Raw genomic sequence first — 18883 nt, 5'->3', positions numbered from 1 at the left:
CCCACCCCTCCCTGTGTACCCAATCCCAGTACCCACCCTCACTGTGTACCCAATCCCGGTATCTACCACTCCCTGTGTACCCAATACCACCACCCACCCCTCCCTGTGTAATCAATCATGGTACCCACCCTTCCCTGTGCACCTAATCCTGGTAAACACCCCTCCCTGTATATCCAATCCCGGTACCCACCCCTCCATGTGTACCGAATCCTGGTACCCACCCCTCCCTCTGTACCCAATACTGGAACTCACCACTCACTGTGTACCCAATCCCGTAACCCACACCTCCCTTGTGTACCCAATCCTGGCACCCACCCCTCCCTCTGTACCCAGTACCGGAACTCACCACTCACTGTGTACCCAATCCCGTAACCCACCCCTCCCTTGTGTACCCAATCCTGGCACCCACCGCTCCCTGGGTACCCAGTCCCAGTACCCACCCATTCCAGTGTACCCAATCCCGGTACCCACCCCTCCCTGTGTATCCAATTCCGGTACACACCCCTCCCTGTGCACCCAATCCCAGTACCCACCCCTCCATGTGTACCCAATCCCGGCACCCATCTCTCCCTATGTACCCAATCACGGCACACACCCCTCCCTGTGTACCCAATCTCGATACCCACCACTCCCTGTGTCCCCAATCCAGGTACCCACCACTTCCTGTGTCCCCAATCCCGGTACCCACCCCTCCCTTGTGTATCCAATCCCGGTACCCACCCCTCCCTGTGTACCGAATCCCGGTACCCAACACTCCCTGTGTACCCAATCCCGGTACCCTCCACTCCCTCTGTGCCCAATCCCGGTATCTACCACTCCCTGTGTACCCAATCCCAGTACCAACCCTTCCCTGTGTACCCAATCCCCGCACCTACCCCTCCCTGTCTACACAATCCCGGTACCCACCCCTCCCTTGTGTACCCAATCCTGACACCCACCCCTTAGTGTGTACCCAGTCCCGGTACCCACCACTCCCTGTGTATCCAATCCCGGTACCCACCCCTCCCTGTGGATCCAGCCCGGTACCCACCCATCCCTGTGTACCCAATCCCGATACCCACCCCTCCATGTGTACCCAATCCCAGCACCCCATCTTTCCCTCTGTACCCAATCCCGGCACCCACCCCTCCCTGTGTAGCCAATCCCGGTACCCACCACTCCCTGTGTAGCCAATCCTGGTATCTACCACTCCCTGTGTACCAAATACCAGCACCCACCCCTCCCTGTGTAATCAATCACGGTACCCACCCTTCCCTGTGCACCTAATCCTGGTAAACACCCCTCCCTGTATATCCAATCCCGGTACCCACCCCTCCATGTGTACCGAATCCTGGTACCCACCCCTCCCTGTGTAGCCAATCCCGGTACCCACCACTCCCTGTGTAGCCAATCCTGGTATCTACCACTCCCTGTGTACCAAATACCAGCACCCACCCCTCCCTGTGTAATCAATCACGGTACCCACCCTTCCCTGTGCACCTAATCCTGGTAAACACCCCTCCCTGTATATCCAATCCCGGTACCCACCCCTCCATGTGTACCGAATCCTGGTACCCACCCCTCCCTCTGTACCCAGTACCGGAACTCACCACTCACTGTGTACCCAATCCCGTTACCCACACCTCCCTTGTGTACCCAATCCTGGCACCCACCGCTCCCTGGGTACCCAGTCCCAGTACCCACCCATTCCAGTGTACCCAATCCCGGTACCCACCCCTCCCTGTGTATCCAATTCCGGTACACACCCCTCCCTGTGCACCCAATCCCAGTACCCACCCCTCCATGTGTACCCAATCCCGGCACCCATCTCTCCCTATGTACCCAATCACGGCACACACCCCTCCCTGTGTACCCAATCTCGATACCCACCACTCCCTGTGTCCCCAATCCAGGTACCCACCACTTCCTGTGTCCCCAATCCCGGTACCCACCCCTCCCTTGTGTATCCAATCCCGGTACCCACCCCTCCCTGTGTACCGAATCCCGGTACCCAACACTCCCTGTGTACCCAATCCCGGTACCCTCCACTCCCTCTGTGCCCAATCCCGGTATCTACCACTCCCTGTGTACCCAATCCCAGTACCAACCCTTCCCTGTGTACCCAATCCCCGCACCTACCCCTCCCTGTCTACACAATCCCGGTACCCACCCCTCCCTTGTGTACCCAATCCTGACACCCACCCCTTAGTGTGTACCCAGTCCCGGTACCCACCACTCCCTGTGTATCCAATCCCGGTACCCACCCCTCCCTGTGGATCCAGCCCGGTACCCACCCATCCCTGTGTACCCAATCCCGATACCCACCCCTCCATGTGTACCCAATCCCAGCACCCCATCTTTCCCTCTGTACCCAATCCCGGCACCCACCCCTCCCTGTGTAGCCAATCCCGGTACCCACCACTCCCTGTGTAGCCAATCCTGGTATCTACCACTCCCTGTGTACCAAATACCAGCACCCACCCCTCCCTGTGTAATCAATCACGGTACCCACCCTTCCCTGTGCACCTAATCCTGGTAAACACCCCTCCCTGTATATCCAATCCCGGTACCCACCCCTCCATGTGTACCGAATCCTGGTACCCACCCCTCCCTGTGTAGCCAATCCCGGTACCCACCACTCCCTGTGTAGCCAATCCTGGTATCTACCACTCCCTGTGTACCAAATACCAGCACCCACCCCTCCCTGTGTAATCAATCACGGTACCCACCCTTCCCTGTGCACCTAATCCTGGTAAACACCCCTCCCTGTATATCCAATCCCGGTACCCACCCCTCCATGTGTACCGAATCCTGGTACCCACCCCTCCCTCTGTACCCAGTACCGGAACTCACCACTCACTGTGTACCCAATCCCGTTACCCACACCTCCCTTGTGTACCCAATCCCAGAAAGACAACTCCCTGTGTACCCAATCCCGGGAAAACATCACTCCCTGTGTACCCAATGCAGGTACTCATCCCTCCCTCTGCACCCAATCCTGGTACCCACCACTCCCTGTGTACCCAATCCAGGTACCCACCCCTCCCTGTGTACCCAATCCCGGTAACCACCCCTCCCTCTGTACCCAATACCGGAACTCACCACTCACTGTGTACCCAATCCCGTTACCCACCCCTCCCTTGTGAACCCAATCCTGGCACCCACCGCTCCCTGGGTACCCAGTCCCAGTACCCACCCATTCCAGTATACCCAATCACGGTACCCACCCCTCCATGTGTGCCAAATCCTGGTACCCACCCCTCCCTGTATACCCAATACCAGAACTCACCTCTCACTGTGTACCCAATTCCATTACCCACCACTCCCTTTGTCCCCAAACCCGGTACCCACCACTCCCTTGTGTACCAATCCTAGAACCCACCCCTCCCTGGGTACCCAGTCCCGGTACCCACCCCTCCCTCTGTACCCAATACCGGAACTCACCACTCACTGTGTACCCAATCCCGTTACCCACCCCTCCCTTGTGTACCAATCCTAGTAACCACCACTCCCTTGTGTAGCCAATCCCGGTACCCAACCCTCCCTGTGTACCCAATCCTGACGCCCACCCCTCAGTGTGTACCCAGTCCCAGCACCCACCCCTCCCTGTGTACCCAATACCAGTAAACACCCCTCCCTGTGTACCCAATCCCGGTACCCATCACTCCCTGTGTTCCCAATCCCGGCACACACCCCTCCCTGTGTACCCAATCCCTGCACCCATCCCTCCATGTGTACCCAATCCCTGTATCTACCACTTCCTGTGTACCCAATCACGGAACCCCCCCCCCCCCGTGTACCCAATCCGAGTTCGCACCCCTCCCTGTGTACCCAATCCCGGTACCCACCCTTCCCTCTGTAGCCAATACCGTTAAACACCACTCCCTGTGTACCCAATCCCGGTACCCATCGCTCCCAGTGTTCCCAATCCCGGCACGCACCCCTCCCTGTGTACCCAATCCCTGCACCCATCCCTCCATGTGTACCCAATCCCAGCACCCATCCCTCCCTGTGTACCCAATCCCGGCACCCACCCCTCACTGTGTACCCAATCCCGATAACCTCCACTCCCTGTGTACCCAATCCCGGTACCCATCACTCCCAGTGTTCCCAATCCCGGCACCCACCCCTCCCTGTGTACCCAATCCCTGCACCCATCCCTCCATGTGTACCCAATCCCAGCACCCATCCCTCCCTGTGTACCCAATCCCGGCACCCACCCCTCACTGTGTACCCAATCCCGATAACCTCCACTCCCTGTGTACCCAATCCCGGTACCCATCACTTCCAGTGTTCCCAATCCCGGCACCCACCCCTCCCTGTGTACCCAATCCCTGCACCCATCCCTCCATGTGTACCCAATCCCAGCACCCATCCCTCCCTGTGTAACCAATCCCGGCACCCACCCCTCCCTGTGTACCCAATCCCAATAACCTCCACTCCCTGTGTACCCAATCCCGGTACCCATCACTCCCAGTGTTCCCAATCCCGGCACGCACCCCTCCCTGTGTACCCAATCCCTGCACCCATCCCTCCATGTGTACCCAATCCCAGCACCCATCCCTCCCTGTGTAACCAATCCCGGCAGCCACCCCTCACTGTGTACCCAATCCCGATAACCTCCACTCCGTGTGTACCCAATCCCGGTGAACACCCCTCCCTGTGTAACCCATCCCGGTACCCACCCTTCCCTGTGTACCCAATCCCGATAACCACCACTCCCTTGTGTACCCAATACCGGTAACCACCAGTCCCTTGTGTAGCCAATCCCGGTACCCAACCCTCTCTGTGTACCCAATCCTGGTACCCACCCCCGCTTGTGTACCCAATTCCGGTACCCACCCATCCCTGTGTACCCAATCCCAGTACCCACCACTCCCGGTGTACCGAATCCCGGTCTCTACCACTTCCTGTGTACCGAATCCCGGTACCCAACACTCCCTGTGTACCCAATCCCAGTACCCTCCACTCCCTCTGTACCCAATCCCAGTATCTACCACTCCCTGTGTACCCAATCCCGGTACCAACCCTTCCCTGTGTACCCAATCCCAGTACCCACCACTCCCGGTGTACCGAATCCCGGTCTCTACCACTCACTGTGTACAGAATCCCAGTACCAACCCTTCCCTGTGTACCCAATCCCGGCACCTACCCCTCCCTGTCTACCCAATCCTTGTACCCACCCTTCCCTTGTGTACCCAATCCTGACACCCACCCCTCAGTGTGTACCCAGTCCCGGTACCCACCCTTCCCTCTGTAGCCAATACCGGTAAACACCACTCCCTGTGTACCCAATCCTGGCACCCACCCCTCCCTGTGTACACAATCCCGATAATCTCCACTCCCTGTGTACCTAATCCCGGTGAACACCCCTCCCTGTGTACCCCATCCCGGTACCCACCCTTCCCTGTGTACCCAATACCGGTAAACACCCCTCCCTGTGTACCCAATCCCGGTACCCATCACTCCCTGTGTTCCCAATCCCAGCACCCACCCCTCCGTGTACCCAATCCCGGCACCCACCCCTCCCTCTGTACCCAATCCCTATAACCTCCACTCCCTGTGTACCCATCCCGGTGGACACCCCTCCCTGTGTAACCCATCCCGGTACCCACCCTTCCCTGTGTACCCAATACCGGTAAACACCCCTCCCTGTGTACCCCATGCCGGTACCCATCACTCCCTGTGTCCCCAATCCCGGTACTCACCCCTCCCTTGTGTACCAATCCTGGAACCCACCCCTCCCTTGGTACCCAGTCCCGGTACCCACCCATCCCAGTGTACTCAATCCCGGTACCCACCCCTCCCTATGCACCCAATCCCAGTACCCACCCCTCCATGTGTACCCAATCCCGGCACCCATCCCTCCATGTGTACCCAATCCCGGCACCCATCCCTCATTGTATACCCAATCCCAGCACCCACCCCTCCCTGTGTACCCAATCCCGGTAACCATCACTCCCTTGTGTAGCCAATCCCGGTACCCACCCCTCCCTGTGTACCCAATCCCGGTAACCACACCTCCCTGTGTACCCAATCCCGGAGTTTACCACACCCTGTGTACCCAATCCCAGTACCCAGCCTTCCCTGAGTAACCAATCCCAGTATCCACCCCTCCCTGTGAACAAATCCCGGTTACCCCCCTGCCTGTGTGGCCAGTCCCAGTACAACCCCTCCCTGTGTGCCCAATCCCGGCAGCCACCCCTCCCTGTGTACCCATCCCTCCATGTGTACCCAATCCCGGCACCCACCCCTCCCTATGTACCCAATCCCGGTAAACACCCCTCCCTGTGTACCCAATACCGGTAAACACCCCTCCCTGTGTACCCAATCTCGGTACCCATCATTCCCTGTGTCCCCAATCCCGGTACCCACCCCTCCCTTGTGTACCAATCCTGGAACCCACGTCCCGGTACCCACCCATCCCAGTGTACCCAATCCCGGTATCCACCCCTCCCTGTGTACCCAATCCCGGTACGCACCCCTCCCTGTGCACCCAATCCCAGTACCCACCCCTCCATGTGTACCCAATCCCGGCACCCATCCCTCCATGTGTACCCAATCCCGGCACACACCCCTCCCTGTGTACCCAATCTCGATACCCACCCTCCCTGTGTATCCAATCCCGGTACCCACCACTCCTCGTGTACCCAATCCCGGTAAACAATACTCCCTTGTGTAGCCAAACCCGGTACCCACCACTCCCGGAGTACCGAATTCCGGTCATCTACCACTCCCTGTGTACCGAATCCCGGTACCCAACACTCCCTGTGTACCCAATCCCGGTACCCGCCACTCCCTCTGTACCCAATCCAGGTACCCACCGCTCCCTGTCTACCCAATCCCGGCACCCACCCCTCCCTGTGTACCCAATCCCGGTACCCACCACTCCCTTGTGTACACAATCCCGGTACCCACCACTCCCTTGTGTAGCCAATCCCGGTACCCACCCCTCCCTGTGTACCCATTCCTGGTACCCACCCCGCTTGTGTACCCAATTCCGGTACCCACCCCCGTTTGTGTACCCAATCTCGGTACCCACCCATCCCTGTGTACCCAATCCCAGTACCCACCACTCCCGGTGTACCAAATCCCGGTATCTACCACTCCCTGTGTACCGAATCCCGGTATCAACCACTCCCTGTGTACCCAATCCCGGTACCCATTACTCCCTGTGTTCCCAATCCCGGCACCCACCCCTCCCCGTGTACCCAATCCCGGCACCCACCCCTCCCTGTGTACCCAATCCCGATAACCTCCACTCCTTGTGTACCCAATCCCGGTGAACACCCCTCCCTGTGTAACCCATCCCGGTACCCACCCTTCCCTGTGTACCCAATACCGGTAAACACCCTTCCTGTGTACTCAATCCCGGTACCCATCACTCCCTGCGTCCCCAATCCCGCTAACCACCAGTCCCTTGTGTAGCCAATACCGGTACCCAACCCTCCCTGTGTACCCAATCCTGGTACCCACCCCCGCTTGTGTACCCAATTCCGGTACCCACCCATCCCTGTGTACCCAATCCCAGTACCCACCACTCCCGGTGTACCGAATCCCGGTCTCTACCACTCCCTCTGTACCCAATCCCAGTATCTACCACTCCCTGTGTACCCAATCCCGGTACCAACCCTTCCCTGTGTACCCAATCCCGGCACCTACCCCTCCCTGTCTACCCAATCCTGGTACCAACCCCTCCCTTGTGTTTCCAATCCTGACACCCACCCCTCCCTTGTGTTTCCAATCCTGACACCCACCCCTCAGTGTGTACCCAGTCCCGGTACCCACACCTTCCTGTGTATCCAATCCCGGTATCCACCATTCCCTGTCTACTCAATCCCGGTACCCACCCCTCCCTGTGTACCCAATCCCAGTACCCAGCCCTCCCTGAGTAACCAATCCCAGTATCCACCCCTCCCTGTGAACCAATCCCGGTTACCCCCCTGCCTGTGTGGCCAGTCCCGGTACAACCCCTCCATGTGTACCCAGTCCCGGCAGCCAGCCCTCCCTGTGTACCCAGTCCCGGCACCCACCCTTCCCTGTGTACCCAATATCGGTAATCACCCCTCCCTGTGTACCCAATCCCGGTACCCATCACGCCCAGTGTCCCCAATCCCGGTACCAAACCCTCCCTGTGTACCCAATCCCGGCACCCACCCTTCCATGTGTACCCAGTCCCGGCACCCACCCTTCACTGTGTACCCAAGATCGGTAAACACCCCTCCCTGTGTACCCAATCCCGGTACCCATCACTCCCAGTGTCCCCAATCCCGGTACCAAACCCTCCCTGTGTACCCAATCCCGGCACCCATCCTTCCCTGTGTACCCAGTCCCGGCACCCACCCCTCCCTGTGTACCCAATACCAGTAAACACCCCTGCCTGTGTACCCAATCCCGGTACCCATCACTCCCTGTGTTCCCAATCCCGGCACACACCCCTCCCTGTGTACCCAATCCCTGCACCCATCCCTCCATGTGTACCCAATCCCTGTATCTACCACTTCCTGTGTACCCAATCACGGAACCCCCCCCCCCCGTGTACCCAATCCGAGTTCGCACCCCTCCCTGTGTACCCAATCCCGGTACCCACCCTTCCCTCTGTAGCCAATACCGTTAAACACCACTCCCTGTGTACCCAATCCCGGTACCCATCACTCCCAGTGTTCCCAATCCCGGCACGCACCCCTCCCTGTGTACCCAATCCCGGTACCCACCCCTCCCAGTGTTCCCAATCCCAGCACCCATCCCTCCCTGTGTACCCAATCCCTGCACCCACCCCTCCCTGTGTACCCAATCCCTGTATCTACCACTTCCTGTGTACCCAATCACGGAACCCCCCCCCCGTGTACCCAATCCGAGTTCGCACCCCTCCCTGTGTACCCAATCCCGGTACCCACCCCTCCCAGTGTACCCAATTGCTGTACCCACCATTCCTTGTGTACCCAATCTCCGTTCCCACCACTCCCTGTCTACCCAATCGCGATATCTACCACTCAATGTGTACCCAATCCCGGTACCCACCCATCCACGTGTACCCAATCCCGCTACGCACCCCTCCCTGTGTAACCAATCCCGGTACCTATCCCTCCCTTGTGTACCCAATCCTGGAACCCAGCCCTCTGTGTTTACCCAAATCCGGTACCCACCCCTCCCTATGTACCCAATCCGGTACCCACCCCTCCCTGAGTATCCAATCCCGGTATCTACCACTCCCTGTGTAACCAATCCCAGTACCCACCCCTCCCTGTGTACCCAATCACGGCACCCACGCCTCCCTGTGTTCCCAATACTGGCACCCACCCCTCCCTGTGTACTTAATCCCGGCACCCACCCCTCCCTGTGTACACAATCCCGATAACCTCCACTTCCTGTGTACCTAATCCCGGTGAACACCCCTCCCTGTGTACCCCATCCCAGTACCCACCCTTCCCTCTGTAGCCAATACCGGTAAACACCACTCCCTGTATACCCAATCCCGGCACGCACCCCTCCCTGTGTACCCAATCCCTGCACCCATCCCTCCATGTGTACCCAATCCCAGCACCCATCCCTCCCTGTGTACCCAATCCCGGCACCCACCCCTCACTGTGTACCCAATCCCGATAACCTCCACACCCTGTGTACCCAATCCCGGTACCCATCACTCCCAGTGTTCCCAATCCCGGCACGCACCCCTCCCTGTGTACCCAATCCCTGCACCCATCCCTCCATGTGTACCCAATCCCAGCACCCATCCCTCCCTGTGTACCCAATCCCGGCACCCACCCCTCACTGTGTACCCAATCCCGATAACCTCCACACCCTGTGTACCCAATCCCGGTACCCATCACTCCCAGTGTTCCCAATCCCGGCACCCACCCCTCCCTGTGTACCCAATCCCTGCACCCATCCCTCCATGTGTACCCAATCCCAGCACCCATCCCTCTCTGTGTACCCAATCCCGGCACCCACCCCTCCCTGTGTACCCAATCCCGATAACCTCCACTCCGTGTGTACCCAATCCCGGTGAACACCCCTCCCTGTGTAACCCATCCCGGTACCCACCCTTCCCTGTGTACCCAATCCCGATAACCACCACTCCCTTGTGTACCCAATACCGGTAACCACCAGTCCCTTGTGTAGCCAATCCCGGTACCCAACCCTCTCTGTGTACCCAATCCTGGTACCCACCCCCGCTTGTGTACCCAATTCCGGTACCCACCCATCCCTGTGTACCCAATCCCAGTACCCACCACTCCCGGTGTACCGAATCCCGGTCTCTACCACTTCCTGTGTACCGAATCCCGGTACCCAACACTCCCTGTGTACCCAATCCCAGTACCCTCCACTCCCTCTGTACCCAATCCCAGTATCTACCACTCCCTGTGTACCCAATCCCGGTACCAACCCTTCCCTGTGTACCCAATCCAGGCACCTACCCCTCCCTGTCTACCCAATCCTGGTACCAACCCCTCCCTTGTGTTTCCAATCCTGACACCCACCCCTCAGTGTGTACCCAGTCCCGGTACCCACACCTTCCTGTGTATCCAATCCCGGTATCTACCACTCCCTGTGTACAGAATCCCGGTACCCACCATTCCCTGTATACTCAATCCCGGTACCCACCCCTCCCTGTGTACCCAATCCCGGAGATTACCACTCCCTCTGTACCCAATCCCAGTACCCAGCCCTCCCTGAGTAACCAACCCCAGTATCCACCCCCCCCTGTGAACCAATCCCGGTTACCCCCCTGCCTGTGTGGCCAGTCCCGGTACAACCCCTCCCTGTGTACCCAATCCCGGCAGCCAGCCCTCCCTGTGTACCCAGTCCCGGCACCCACCCTTCCCTGTGTACCCAATATCGGTAATCACCCCTCCCTGTGTACCAAATCCCGGTACCCATCACGCCCAGTGTCCCCAATCCCGGTACCCAACCCTCCCTGTGTACCCAATCCCGGCACCCATCCTTCCATGTGTACCCAGTCCCGGCACCCACCCCTCCCTGTGTACCCAATACCAGTAAACACCCCTGCCTGTGTACCCAATCCCGGTACCCATCACTCCCTGTGTTCCCAATCCCGGCACACACCCCTCCCTGTGTACCCAATCCCTGCACCCATCCCTCCATGTGTACCCAATCCCAGCACCCATCTCTCCCTGTGTAACCAATCCCGGCACCCACCCCTCCCTGTGTACCCAATCCCTGTATCTACCACTCCCTGTGTACCCAATCCCGGTACCCACCCCTCCCAGTGTACCCAATCGCTGTACCCACCATTCCTTGTGTACCCAATCTCCGTTCCCACCACTCCCTGTCTACCCAATCGCGATATCTACCACTCCCTGTGTACCCAATCCCGGTACGCACCCCTCCCTGTGTAACCAATCCCGGTACCTATCCCTCCCTTCTGTATCCAATCCTGGAACCCAGCCCTCTGTGTTTACCCAAATCCGGTACCCACCCCTCCCTATGTACCCAATCCGGTACCCACCCCTCCCTGTGTATCGAATCCCGGTATCTACCACTCCCTGTGTACCCAATCCCAGTACCCACCCCTCCCTGTGTGCCCAATCCCGGTGCCCACCACTCCGTATGTACCCCCAATCCCAGTACCTACTACTCCCTGTATACCCAATCCGTGTACCCACCGCTCCCTTGTGTACCCAATCCTGACACCCACCGCGCAGTGTGTACCCAGTCCCGGTACCCACCCCTCCCTGTGTATCCAATCCCAGTATCCACCCCTCCCTGTGAAACAATCCCGGTTACCCCCCTCGCTGTGTGGCCAATCCCGGCACCCACCCCTCCCTGTGTACCCAATCCCGGTAACCACCACTCCCGGTGTACCAAATCCCGGTATCTACCACTCCTTGTGTACCGAATCCCGGTATCCACCACTCCCTGTGTACCCAATCCTGGTACCCATTACTCCCTGTGTTCCCAATCCCGGCACCCACCCCTCTCTGTGTACCCAATCCCGGCACCCACCCCTCCCTGTGTACCCAATCCCGATAACCTCCACTCCCTGTGTACCCAATCCCAGTGAACACTCCTCCCTGTGTAACCCATCCCGGTACCCACCCTTCTCTGTGTACCCAATACCGGTAAACACCCCTCCCTGTGTACCCAATCCCGGTACCCATCACTCCCTGTGTCCCCAATCCCGCTAACCACCAGTCCCTTGTGTAGCCAATCCCGGTACCCAACCCTCCCTGTGTACCCAACCCCGATATCTAACACTCCCTGTGTACCGAATCCCGGCACCCACCCCTCCCTGTGTACCCAATCCCGATAACCTCCACTCCCTCTGTACCCAATCCCAGTATCTACCACTCCCTGTATACCCAATCCCGGTACCAACCCTTCCCTGTGTACCCAATCCCGGAGTTTACCACTCCATGTGTACCCAATCCCAGTACCCAGCCCTCCCTGAGTAACCAATCCCAGTATCCACCCCTCCCTGTGAACCAATCCCAGTTACCCCCCTGCCTGTGTGGCCAGTCCCGGTACAACCTCTCCCTGTGTACCCAATCCCGGCAGCCATCCTTCCATGTGTACCCAGTCCCGGCACCCACCCCTCCCTGTGTACCCAGTCCCGGCACCCACCCCTCCCTGTGTACCCAATACCAGTAAACACCCCTGCCTGTGTACCCAATCCCGGTACCCATCACTCCCTGTGTTCCCAATCCCGGCACCCACCCCTCCCTGTGTACCCAATCCCTGCACCCATCCCTCCATGTGTACCCAATCCCAGCACCCATCTCTCCCTGTGTAACCAATCCCGGCACCCACCCCTCTCTGTATACCCAATCCCGGTAACCACCAGTCCCTTGTGTAGCCAATCCCGGTGCCCAACCCTCCCTGTATACCTAATCCTGGTACCCACCCCCGCTTGTGTACCCAATTCCGGTACCCATCCATCCCTGTGTACCCAATCTGAGTACCCACCACTCCCGGTGTACCGAATCCCGGTATCTACCACTCCCTGTGTACCGAATCCCGGTATCCACCACTCCCTGTGTACCCAATCCCGGTACCCATTACTCCCTGTGTTCCCAATCCCGGCACCCACCCCTCCCTGAGTAACCAGTCCCAGTATCCACCCCTCCCTGTGAACCAATCCCGGTTATCCCCCTCCCTGTGTGGCCATTCCGGTAAACCCCCTCCCTGTGTACCCAATCCTGGCACCCACCCCTCCCTGTATACCCAATTGGGCCACCCATCCCCCCCCCCGTGTACCCAACCCTGGCACCCACGCCTCCCTGTCGACCCAATCACAGTACCCAGCACTCCCTGTGTAACCAATCCCAGTATCCACCACTCCCTGTGTACCCAATCCTGGCACCCATCCCTACATGTGTACCCAATCACGGCACCCATCCCTCCCTGTGTACCCAATCCTGGGACCCACCCCTCCCCATCAACCCAATCCCAGTACCCACCCCTCCCTGTGTACCCAATCACAGTACCCACCATTCCTTGTGTACCCAATCTCCATACCAGTCTTTTCCTTTTTACATATCTATAAAAGCTTTTACAGTCCGTTTTTATGTTCCCTGCCAGTTTTCTCTCATAATCTTTTTTCCCCTTCCTAATTAAGCCCTTTGTCCTCCTCTGCTGAACTCTGAATTTCTCCCAGTCCTCAGGTGATCCACTTTCTCTGGCTAATTTGTATGCTTCTTCTTTGGAATTGATACTATCCCTAATTTCTCTTGTCAGCCACGGGTGCACTACCTTCCTTGATTTATTCTTTTGCCAAACTGGGATGAACAATTGTTGTAGTTCATCCATGCGATCTTTAAATGCTTGCCATTGCATATCCACCATCAACCCTTTAAGTGTCATTTGCCAGTCTATCTTAGCTAATTCACGTCTCATACCTTCAAAGTTACCCCTCTTTAAGTTCAGAACCTTTGTTTCTGAATTAACTATGTCACTCTCCATCTTAATGAAGAATTCCACCATATTATGGTCACTCTTATCCAAGGGGCCTCTCACGACAAGATTGCTAATTAACCCTTCCTCATTGCTCAAAACCCAGTCCAGAATAGCCTGCTCTCTAGTTGGTTCCTCGACATGTTGGTTCAAAAAACCATCCCGCATACATTCCAAGAAATCCTCTTCCTCAGCACCTTTACCAATTTGGTTCACCCAATCTACATGTAGATTGAAGTCACCCATTATAACTGCTGTTCCTTTATTGCACACATTTCTAATTTCCTGTTTAATACCATCTCCGACCTCACTACTACTGTTAGGTGGCCTGTACACAACTCCCACCAGCGTCTTCTGCCCCTTAGTGTTACGCAGCTCTACCCATATCGATTCCACATCTTCCCGGCTTATGTCCTTCCTTTCTATTGCGTTAATCTCCTCTCTAACCAGCAACGCCACCCCACCTCCCTACACTATCTATAATTTCATTATTTCTTAAACTTCTATCAGGTCTCTCCGTAGCCTGTGCCAGTCCAGAGAAAAACTCAGCCTCAACCAACCTCTCCTTCTCGCACATACCCTCTAATCCATCCAGCATCTTGTTAAACCTCTTCTGCAGCTATAGCCTCCCTGTCGTTACTATCAAGGGGCGAGGAGAATGATCAAGGAGAGAAAGGACGGAAATGCCCACTGGAAGGAGTGGAGAACACCTCAATCAAGACTTTGACCTTGAAATAAGTCACCTTGACACCATTCCCCAATACAGCCTCAGCATCACCCCTACCAATACGAAGCCACTGACCCTTGAGAGCAAATCTCATTCCTGCTTAAGTACGTACTGGAGAGGATGCTTGTCACATATCTCTTTTCCTCCAAGACTGGGAAGAGGAAAGACATACCTAGGGATCTCAGAGAAGCCTTGATAAAGAACACAAACATTTTCAGATGCTGGAATCTGAAGCAATAAAACTTACCTGCTACACCATTCAATGACATCATTCTCCTCAACTCCACTTCCCTGTGTTCTGAAACGCACATCCCCTGATCCAGAAATCTCTCTTGGAATAGTATTCCTTAGATTCCCATTCCCTGAGTGAGGAACTGTTTTCAGTGGCCACCACTTCTGCTGAGACTGTGACCCCTTGTTCTAGAAGCCCCAGCTAAAGGAAATACTTAGATATCCATCTTTTCAAGCCCTACAAGAATTCTGCTATTTTAGTGAGAAATTAACTCCATCATTCAGGACCACCACCACCCAGGACATGCCCTCCTCACACTGTTACCAACGGAAAGGAGGTACTGAGGTTTGAAGGCACACACTCAGCGATTCAGGAACAGCTTCTTCCCTTCTGTCATCCGATTTCTGAATGGACATTGAACCCATGAACACCACCTCACTACTTTTTTATTTCTATTATTTTGTATTACATATTCACCTACTTAATAGACATATATATACTTAATGTAACTCACTTTTTTCTCTACATTTATCATGTATTTCACTGAACTGCTGCTGTAAAGTTAACAAATTTCACCACATATACCAGTAACATTAAATCTGATTCTGATTCTGAATCTCTCCTATCCAACAAAGCTACTGCTTTCATCCCCAGTTTATACTCTCTGGAGGGCCTGAACCAGAGGACTGGACACCATGATACCCATCCTTCTGTACTCTTCCCACACTCAACAATCTGATAGTACCTACCTTTTAACCATTCTATTTGCTACCTAACTAGCAAACAGCTTGTCTACCACTGACTCAGAAAAGGCAATTTAATGTTAAAGTTATATGATAATTGCTAACAATAAAATTATAACTATATTCTGGAATAGGATCAACCAATAAAATCCTTAAAACACACCTTTTGTAGCCTGTACATTTGTTCTTCCTACAATAGCAATTATTTTTTTCAGGTTAAACATATTAATTATATGGGTGCTCTGTGAAACAAAGCTTTACAAAATTTTAACAAGCAGAGGCTCCAAAGAAACCTTTAAAGACATTCTTCTGAAGGGACTGACACCAGACTTGATATTATTTATACATAATCACAATGTGTATTACAGTGGCACAAATAATCAGGTTTTGCTGGACTTTGGGGTGTTTTTCTAGTGTATTGATTTAAAGTGATGTCTGGCAATTAAAATTAAGGCTTAAAAGTAACAGGGAACAAGGATCCAATCAGAGTTTAGCCAGTGACTGTTTCAAAACTGTGGTTCAAAGATCATTTTCCTCCAGAGTGTCATAAATTTTACACTATGAGTGTCCATCCCAGTCTGGTAGGTTGTGGGGAGACAACTGGATAATAGCTAAAGATTCTATAACAAACAAGGGATAACTAAACCACAGAAAACCCTATGCTTGCTTCATTTCAATATATTACTCTCAAAATATTACTCACACCATAGAAAAGACCAAATCGGCTGCTGGGAAAAAAGGCTGGCAGGAGTTTGTGACCCAGTCTCAGCAGAGGATCCTCGTAACCCCACAGCAGCTCATCCACACTGTGAGTCTGAAAGATCACGCTGCTCTTCAAGGCAAACAAGAAGGAAAGGAAGATTTTCTGGGATGCACCGCTGTGTTTTAGTGATTCCAGCAGAGCCTAGGGAAAACAAATAGTCTATCACATTCAATCAGGCAAAATCTCTTCCAAGGTAGTGTAAACCCTGTCTAAGGATGTTGCTAATTATTGACACTGTGTGTGCGTCACCACAAGGTCAATATTGATTGTTTCTTTCTAATTATTTTGAGAAGTTGGTCTCCTTGAATCATTGCATGCCTCTGGGTAGAACATACCCAGGTAATCTGGTTGGTTATTGTCACATATATCCAGGAACAATGAAAAACTTTGTTTTGCATGCCATTCTGCTCTGCAAGGCAAACAAGAAGGATGAGACCATTTTCTGGCTGTCCCAATGTGCTTTTGCATTTCCAGCAGGGCCTAGAGAAGGGAATGGGGGAATGCTTGATGACAATGTTCTTGGTTCTAGGCTAACACAACCTGTCAGGAACTAGAAATCACAAAGTGGAATAAAGAACTATTTACACATGAAGTTACTTAGATATACCAAAATGCTTTTCCTGCCATTGTTGGACACAATGGACAGCTACCTCCACCATACTAAAATGATTACATGGAAATCGATATTAAAGGTGTTGCAGCCTCAAAATTCACATCCATTTTACCAAAACAATTTAAGCTCCTCCAATCAGGTTTCCTCTCCTCAACTCTACCAAAACAAGTTTGTCCAAGGCTCCCAATGATAGTTAATGCAATGAGCACAAAGATCACCTGGTCATCTCTCTTCTCCCATGTTCATCAGGCAGAAGATACAAAGTCTTGAGATCATGTACCTCTAGGGTCAAAGACAGGTTGTCAGAACATAGTCCTTAAAGGCATTGCTCTTTGACTAAATTCAAAATAATTTGACATTAATGTTAATGTAAATGTTAAATGCTTTCAGTCTGGTTGCTCAGAAAGATTGATGCAGGCAGACAGGAGAAAAGGTTCAAAGATGTGATACAACTGGGAGTATAATTACCACTACAACTGGTTCTAGGATGTTGAGGCTTTGGACAGGGTGCAGAAGAGGATGCTGTTGGGATTAGAGGGAGTGTGCTGTAACAAGAAGTTGGACAAACTTGAGTTGTTTTCTCTGGAGCGGCAGAGGCTGGCTGGGGAGAGATCTGATAGAGATTTGCAAGATTATAAAAGGCGTAGGTAGAGTAGACAGACAGTATCTTTTTCCCAGGGTTGAAATGTCTAATACCAGAGCGCATGCATTTAAGGTGAGAGGTGTTGAGCTCAATGGAGAGGTGCAAGTTTTTTTACACAAAGTGGTGGGTGTCTGGAATGCACTGTCTGGTTGGTGGTAGAGGCAGATATGTTAGCGATTTTTAAGATACATTTAGATAGGCAAATGAATGTGAGAATATGGACATTGTGTATAGAGAAGGGATTAGTGTAGTTAGCCATTTGATTTCTAATTTAATTGGTTCAGCACAATATTTTGGGCCTATTTCTGTGTGATACTCTTCTACATTCTATGCTCTATGTTAAATACATTTAGCCAGAAAATAAGAAAGGCTTAAACCTTGGAGGGATATGGACCAAACACAGTCAAATAGGACGACCTCATTGGCAACTACATCAGGATGCAGGAGTACGTTGAAGGTTCAAGATTGGTTGATGGCACTTTCAGTACACATGTAAAGGAGAATGAAATAATTGTCTCTCTGGATCCAATGCAGCACAAAAGAAACACAAAAAGATTAAGAACACAATAATAAAAGCACAATAAGTATAACACATAAGATAGCTTTGATACATTGATTTGTTGTATATCCAAGAAGGTTCAGTTACTTGGCATTCAGGATGAGGTAATAAATTGGATCAGACTTTGGCTTCATGGGAGAAGTCAGAGAGTGGTTGTAGAGGGCTGCCTCTCTGACTGGAGTCCTGTGACTACTGGTGAGTCACAGGGACCGGTGCTGGGTCTGTTGTTGTTTATCATCTATATCAACGACTTGGATGATAATATGGTAAAATGGATTGGCAAATTTGCAGATGATACCAATTTTGGGGTGTGGTGGACAGCAAGGAAGACTATCAAAACTTGCAATGGGATTTGGATCAGCTGGAAAAATGGGCTGAAAAATGGCAGATGGAGTTTTGATAGGGCTGTAAAGGAAGAACTTTGGTCGTCATAAGTCAAAGTGTTGAGTACGTTATGTTGAAGTTGTATAAGACATTGGTGAGGCCTAACTTGGAGTATTGTGTGCAGTTTTGGTCACCTATCTACAGGCAAGATATCAATAAGATTGAAAGAGTGCAGAGAAAATTTGCAAAAATGTTACCTAGACTTGAGGACCTGAAGTATAGAGAAAGAGTGTACCGGCTCGGACTTTATTCCCTGGAGCATAAAAGAATGAGGGAAGATTTGATAGAGGTGTACAAAATTATGAGCAGCATACATAGGACAAACA

The 18883-nt window shown here is 53.6% G+C and overlaps 1 protein-coding gene across 3 annotated transcripts in view; it reads right to left on the bottom strand.

Annotated features, from left to right (window-relative positions):
• LOC140199218 (lysosome membrane protein 2-like) overlaps positions 1-18883 on the bottom strand; it is a 102125-nt gene that overhangs the window by 60327 nt on the left and 22915 nt on the right. For 2 of the 3 annotated variants that reach the window (XM_072260911.1, XM_072260910.1), the window contains exon 4: positions 16299-16499. The exons of the other annotated variant lie outside the window; for it this stretch is intronic. In XM_072260911.1, coding sequence (XP_072117012.1) covers positions 16299-16499 — 201 coding nt within the window. The remainder of the gene's footprint in view (positions 1-16298; positions 16500-18883) is intronic. 3 annotated transcript variants of the gene reach the window in all.

This window comes from Mobula birostris, chromosome 6 (genome assembly GCF_030028105.1).
Source record: "Mobula birostris isolate sMobBir1 chromosome 6, sMobBir1.hap1, whole genome shotgun sequence".
Classification (NCBI taxonomy): Eukaryota; Metazoa; Chordata; class Chondrichthyes; order Myliobatiformes; family Myliobatidae; genus Mobula; species Mobula birostris.
Note: the sequence above shows the minus strand (reverse complement) of the source record. Positions and strands in the feature narration are given on the sequence as shown.